At 46.9% G+C, this 6,660-nt stretch overlaps 1 protein-coding gene across 1 annotated transcript; it reads left to right on the top strand.

The window, feature by feature from the left end:
- Positions 1 to 1,840: 1,840 nt before the first annotated feature.
- Positions 1,841 to 6,429, top strand: ASIP (agouti signaling protein). The gene is made up of 3 exons (XM_056121940.1): positions 1,841 to 1,988; positions 4,394 to 4,452; positions 6,259 to 6,429. The coding sequence occupies exons 1-3, from the start codon at positions 1,841 to 1,843 to the stop codon at positions 6,427 to 6,429; spliced, it is 378 nt and encodes a 125-aa protein (XP_055977915.1).
- The last annotated feature ends 231 nt before the right edge of the window (positions 6,430 to 6,660 follow it).

Genomic DNA, 6,660 nt, shown 5'->3' with positions numbered 1-6,660 from the left:
GGCTTCAAACCCCCATACATTATAATAATTTAAATTTGAAGCAGTGAGAAAAAGACAAATATCAGTATTGAGCACATAGGTGAACATATCAGTATATCAGTTTATGTGACTTCTCTAAGGTCACATAGAGTAACAAAGGTTGATTAAAAAAAAAAGAGTCCCTCATTTAGGATTTGGGACCAATCTGTATAAATTAGGGAACCAAATGCACGCAGAGGGATTCATTCAAGAGCCTCGCCTGTGAGTTAGTGGCAGCAGCTACATGACCAGAGACACTTTCCACCCTCGCTCTTTGATAAACTCATATGTCAGATAAGGTCAGAAAAAAAAAAAAACCAAACTTGGGCCTTGCAGGAACTTTGGATTTTTTCCCCCCAAGAACAATGAAAAAAAGAGGTTTTAAGGGGAGAATGATATAAATTTCATCCCATTCCCAAATCACTCTGGCTACTATTTGGAGACTGGATGAAACAGAACAAGAATGGAGCTGCCGGAATGAAGAAATAACTCAAGGGGCTGAGCACATACTTTGTATGAAGGAAACCAAGGTGTGATCCCCAACACTGCGTGACTCCCCCAGCACCACTGGGAGGAGCCCTCAAGCACTACCCAGGTGAAACCCAAAACAAAAAGAAGGATACAGGGGCAGAAGAGAGTACATGGGAGAAGGCACATGCCTTGTATGCAGTTGTACCCAATTTGATCCCCACCCAGCACCACATACACTCCCCTGAAGCACCTCCAGGCATCATTCCTGAGCACAGAGCCAGGAATAGCCTGTATACCACGAGGTGTGTCCCATCCCTCCTCCCCCTCAAGAAAAAAAAAAAGAGAGAGAGAGAGGGGCTGGAATGATAGCACAACGGATAGGGTGTTTGTCTTGCATGTGGTCAACCCAGGTTCGATTCCCAGCATCCCATTTGGTTCCCCGAGCACCACCAGGAGTAATTCCTGGTGCATGAGCCAGGAGTAACTCCAGAAGAAGAACAGAGAGAGGAGGAGGAGGAGGAGGAGGAGGAGGAGGAGGAGGAGGAGGAGGAGGAGGAGAGCAAAATGTCTGTTACGACAGTTGTCAGTTGTATGATAGTACTAAGTAGGTAGGGTCTTTGCCTTCCATGTGTCTGACCCTGGTTCCATTACTGGCACCCCACATGCTCACCAGAGTAAAGAGCCAAGACTAAGCCTTGAGAACAGCTGACTGTGGCCCAAAACCAAAAATAAAGGAGACACTCACAGTTGGCCTGAGCATCATGGTGGTCTGATCTGAAGTAGCTTTGGCATTAATTAGCACCTCAGTACCCCTGGGATTGGGCTGACCACTGGCAAAGAATAAAACAAACAACTTCAGGACTTGGTGAACTCCTCCAAATCCAGTGGTCTTGTCTTCCTGCTTTCTTCCCCCACGCCATGGGTGGGTAGCAAGGACCTGCAAGTGTTGGGATTGGTGCCTGAGTAGCATTGCTCAGATCCACAGCATTGGCAAAATCAGCTGTATCTATGCCCCAAGCTTCTTGGGCCACTGGTCAAGGGTCTTAGACATTTGGGGTTTTAGAGGTAAGGCAACTATTTACATTCAAAGCATGTGTTCTAGCTGACTGTCTTCTTTCTCTGGCTGCATTACTGGTCTTCCTTACTTCCTCACCTTGTCTCTCCTTTTTTCATTTCTTCCTTCATCGGTTTCCCCTTCCTTGTCTCAGTCTTCAGACTTACTCGCACCCAAGCTCACCTGGAAACGTGTGCACCAGTGAGCGCCAGTAGAGGAAATTCAGAGAAAGCCAGTCATCACAAGCCTCTGCTACCCCTCCTGATGGTCTTCTCTGTTCCGGTCAGGTCCCCCAGAATGGCTGTCCCCCGCCTGCTCCTACTGACCCTGCTGGTCTTTCTGTGTGGCCTCGCTGCCTATAGCCACCTGGCACCTGAGGATGACAAGAGCCTGCGCAGCAACTCCTCCCTAAACCTCCTGGATTTCCCGGCTGTCTCTATTGTAGGTAAGTGCCCAGATTTTGGCCTCTAGCCGGTGAGGAGGGGTTGTGGGGTGGCAAATGTCTTCCTCAGGGTGATTCTAGGGCTCCTTGCCATAGACCAGGCCTCCTTGCTCTCCCACACAATCATTCTGGAGAAAGGAAGCAGCCCTTGGCTCTTCTGGGCCCAGCCCTAAAATATAAGACCAACCTAAAATATAAGACCAACCTAAAATATAAGACCTAGCAATTTTTTTAATTTAATTTAATTTTTTCCCACAATATTTGATTACATATAATATTTGAATACCAATCCCACCACCCTTACACCTTCCCACCACCATATTTTGGATGTTTCCATCTCAAATCCCAAATCCTGCCCCAAAGCTGAACCGAAATAATTTATTTTGCATTGCTTGTTATGAATAATCCACTTTAAAAATGATTCAAAAAAGTTTACTTAGAGGAAAGTGTGTGAAGATTGTTGTATTTCACCCAGGAGCCATTAAGCCCTTCTATAAGAGATTAGTAACATGTTGCTAAAGGCCGAGCCTTGTGTGCATATCTATATATATATGCACATATATATGTATATGTATAAACGTATTTCCCCCTAAGATTGCCTTCTACTTTACACCCCATCAAATGTGGTGTGATACTCTTAATATATTAGTGGTGAAAAGTATAAGATGTTTTAGCACTGAATTTATTTTTTAATAAATTTTATTTCTTATTATTGTTTAATGGGGGGGGCTTTTGGGTCATATGCAGTGATGCTCAGGGGTTACTCCTGGCTCTGCACTCAGGAATTACTCCTAGCAGTACTTGGGGGACCATATGGGATGCCAGGGATTGAACCTGAGTTGGCTGCATGAAAGGCAAATGCCCTACCCACTGTACTATTTCTCCAGCCAAAGGCTTAGCATTTTAAGAGCTCTGTAAAGGCCTAAAGTTAAGACACTTTATGAACTTTTTTAAATTTAGCTTTTGAAACTTGTCGAATAATAGGAGTCCCATCAAACTTCAGGAAAAGCTATGAACAATAACCAGGTAATGAATGATCCACCCCTGCCATGCCTTGGGGCCAATCTCAGGTATTAGAACCTGGCATTGGAAATCCTACTGATTTCAAACAATAACAATAATTGACAGGTTTAGTACTTCTTTAACAAGTACTATTTTTCATTCCTATTTCACCATGAAAAAAACTGAGGCCAAGGGACATGAAGTAACTACTCTAATAGCATATAGCTCTCAATTGTCAGAGCCAGAATTAAAACCCAGATAATTAGCTCCAGGACTAATACAAATAACCTTAAAATTAATATCCCTTACTGCCTTGCCTCTAGAGGAAAAAAGAAGCACATCCAGCAGTGCTCAGGACTTTACCTGGCTCTGCATTCAGGGATTACTCCTGGTGGTACTAGGGACCATGTAGAGTGCCAGGTATTGATTATGGGTCAGCTATATGCAACACAAGTACCCTACCCACTGTACTACCTCTCTGCCCTCTCCAAGAGATGATATTATATCTCTTACAGGGAGGTAAGGGCATGGAAGGAGCCAGACTTATTTCTAATGTGCCAGATTTTCTCTTTATAACCATACCTCATTTATCCTCAAATCAGATGAGTAAATGAGTCCATGCAAGACAAAGTTGATTTCCTAAGGATATCCAGCTGTCATATAGCAAACAAAGAATATGTGCCTGACACTAGAACTCCAAGAAATGAAACATAAGAATGTAATGGATGGGGCTATTTAATGAATTTAATGTTTGCCTCACATGCAGCAGACCTAGGTTCAATCCCCCGCATCCCATATGGTCACCTGAGAATACCAGGAGTAATTCCTGAGTGCAGAGCCAGGAGTAACCCCTGAGCATCACCAGGTATGACACAAAAAGAAAAAATATTTAATGGAACAATCTCTCCAGCCCACCAGAGAGAGAATGTGCAGGGGTAAAGTACACAGTCTACCTTACACTGCATATGGTTCCCCGAGCACCACCAGGAGTGAACCCTGAGCACAGAGCCAGAAGTAAGCCCTGAGAATCTTCTAGTGTGGTCCCAAACCAAAAGAAGACAAAATTCCCTTTATGTTTCTGACACTAGAACCATTTTCAGGTATCACAATATTCTTCACCCTTCAGAGTAGGGACCAAAGGGTCCCTATAGGAGAAACCAGGTTACAGTAGATCAGAGACCAGAGCCAGGTGGATCTCAGGGCCTCTGCTGGGATCAGAGGACAATACAGCAGGCCCTGGCCCCAGCTAGCCAGGTCACCAAGAACAGGTGGTTCTTAAGTGTCAAGATTAGATTCATCCAGCCAACCCCTCCACTTCATCCCCTGGGATTCCTGGCGCTCGCTCCACTCCTCCCAAACTCAGAGCCCCCAGAAACATCTAACTTTACTCCTTTCTCTCTTTGAAGCTCTGAACAAGAAATCCAAAAAGATCAGCAGAAAAGAAGCAGAGAAGAAATCTTCCAAGGTAGGCCTGGGAATTCTCCTGGTGGGATTCGACCACATAAAAGGGAAGGACTCCAAGCCTGACTTAGAACTAAGATTTTTCCAGGTCTTCATAAACAAAAAAAAAAAGCTGAACACTGGAGTCAGAGAGTGAGTTCAACAGGCTGAACACATGCTTTACGCGCTTGAGGTCCAGGCTTAATCCCCAGCACTGCACATTCCTGGAGCAATCCTGGACCACCCAGTGTGAAATAGCCCTTAAACACCACTGACTGTGACCCCAAAACAAAAACAAAAAGTTGAAAACTACAGAAAGTATTCCTGGTCTGGAGCCAAACCCCCACAGAATTTCAGGATGCTGAGGTTTCCTGAGCAAAATCGCTAACCAGCTAAAACACTGTCTTATACTAGCCTGCCTGAAATAATACCTTCTCTCATTCTTTTGGGTGTTTCCCACTTTGATCCTTTCAAAACCACTGTTACAATTTTTGTTATATCTGATTTTCACCTGTGATTAAGTTCAAACAAAATCAAAACTTAAAAAAAAATGTATAACTAGATTTAACACCTCTTACCATAAATCAAAGGTAATCAGAAAAATAAGATGAAGGTAGGAGAGCTAGTATGGCAGGAAAGCACTTGCCTTGCATGCAACTGACCCTGAGCACTGCCAGAAAGTGACCTCTGAGCATAGAGCCAGGTCCAAGAGGTGGGTGGAGTCTAAGCAAGAGGGTCTCAAAGGCCATAGTGAAGTTGGTTTCATTCTAGAGCAAGAGAAGCTGGCGAGCAGCCGTGTAGGCAGGGGTAGTAGTAGAAGTGGATGCCTGGCCAATGGAGGGTCAGACTGGCAGATCAAGGTTCCACTGTAAGAGGTTAGATCTGGAGATGGTAGCTAAAAACCATGGCGCTGAAACCGACAGGGTTTCTTAGTTGTGGGAAATACTGTAGAAGTCAGTGTGTTGATCGCAATCAGCTTTCTTTCTTTGAAATAATAGGGCTAATAACCAAAAAGGTAAAGGTAAAGGTAAAGGCCCTCCCGTTGATCGTCGATTTGCTCGAGCGGGCCCAGTAACGTCTCCATCGGAGACTTTGTTGTTACTGTGTCTGGCATATCGAATACTCTCGGTAGCTTGCCGGGCTCTCCGAGAGGGGCGGAGGAATCGAACTCGGGTCGGCCATGTTGGCCGCTTGTAAGGCGAACGCCCTACCCGCTGTGCTATCGCTCCAGCCCAATAACCAAACCAAAAAAAAAAAAAAAAAAAAAGTTTTTATTGAATCACTGTGAGACAGACCCTTACAAGGCTGTTCATGATTAGGTTTCAGTCTCACAGCCTTCCAACACCCATCCCTCCACCAATGTACATTTCCCAACACCAGTGTCCCCAGGTTCCCTCCCATCATCCCCCACCCCCACGAGATAACAATTTTTTAAGCAATTAAAATATAAAACAAGGGGGCCGGAGCGATAGTACAGAGGGTAGGGTGTTTGCCTTGCACGCGGACCACCCAGGTTCGATCCCCGATGTCCCACATGGTCCTCCAAGCAACGCCAGGAGTGCAGAGCCAGGAGTAGCCCCTGAGCATCTCCAGGTGTGTCCCGAAAAAAGCAAAAATAAAATAAATACAAAACAAAAATCAAATCACCGTGAAGCGGAGTGGGAACCCCCAGGGAGGTTTCTGATAGAAGTGGAGACAGGAGGGCATGAGTGGGGGAGCAGGCGGCCACCTGCCCCGCGCTCTGTGGGCAAGAGGGGGCCGGGTGGGAGTGCGGGCGGCACCCCCATAGCCAGGCAGAGTACAGACAGGCAGCCCCGGTGTTTCCCCGCAGAAAAGGGCTTCGATGAGGAAAGCGGCGCGGCCTCGGTTGCCCAGCCCCTGCGTGGCCACCCGCGACAGCTGCAGGCCTCCCGCCCCCGCCTGCTGCGACCCGTGCGCCTCCTGCCAGTGCCGCTTCTTCCGGAGCGCCTGCTCCTGCCGGGTGATGAGCCCCAACTGCTGAGCGTCGCCGCCGCACTCCGCGGCGGAAGTGGGCGGGGCGGTGGTGGGCGGGGCCTAGGGCGGGGCTCTGGGGAGGGGCGGGGCTTCCAAGGGAGTTGGCGAGGGACGGGCTAAAACCTGAATAAACGTAGGCTGCCCCGTAGTGTGTAGCTGTTTCCTTTCTAGGCCTCCAAACCTTCTTTTCCCTTTGCCGAATCCCCATCTCCATGGAAATCCCAACGACTGCGCACGT

The sequence above is a fragment of the Sorex fumeus genome, unplaced genomic scaffold, assembly GCF_029834395.1.
Source record: "Sorex fumeus unplaced genomic scaffold, SorFum_2.1 ptg000044l, whole genome shotgun sequence".
Classification (NCBI taxonomy): Eukaryota; Metazoa; Chordata; class Mammalia; order Eulipotyphla; family Soricidae; genus Sorex; species Sorex fumeus.
The sequence above is the reverse complement of the archived record's forward strand: the minus strand, read 5'-3'. Positions and strand labels throughout refer to the sequence as shown.

Coding starts and splice junctions, on each gene's coding strand:
- ASIP (XM_056121940.1), top strand. CDS start 1,841: ATGGCTGTCCCCCGCCTGCTCCTACTGACCCTGCTGGTCTTTCTGTGT. Junction 1,989..4,393: donor CCCGGCTGTCTCTATTGTAG/GTAAGTGCCCAG, acceptor CTCTCTTTGAAG/CTCTGAACAAGAAATCCAAA. Junction 4,453..6,258: donor CAGAGAAGAAATCTTCCAAG/GTAGGCCTGGGA, acceptor GTTTCCCCGCAG/AAAAGGGCTTCGATGAGGAA.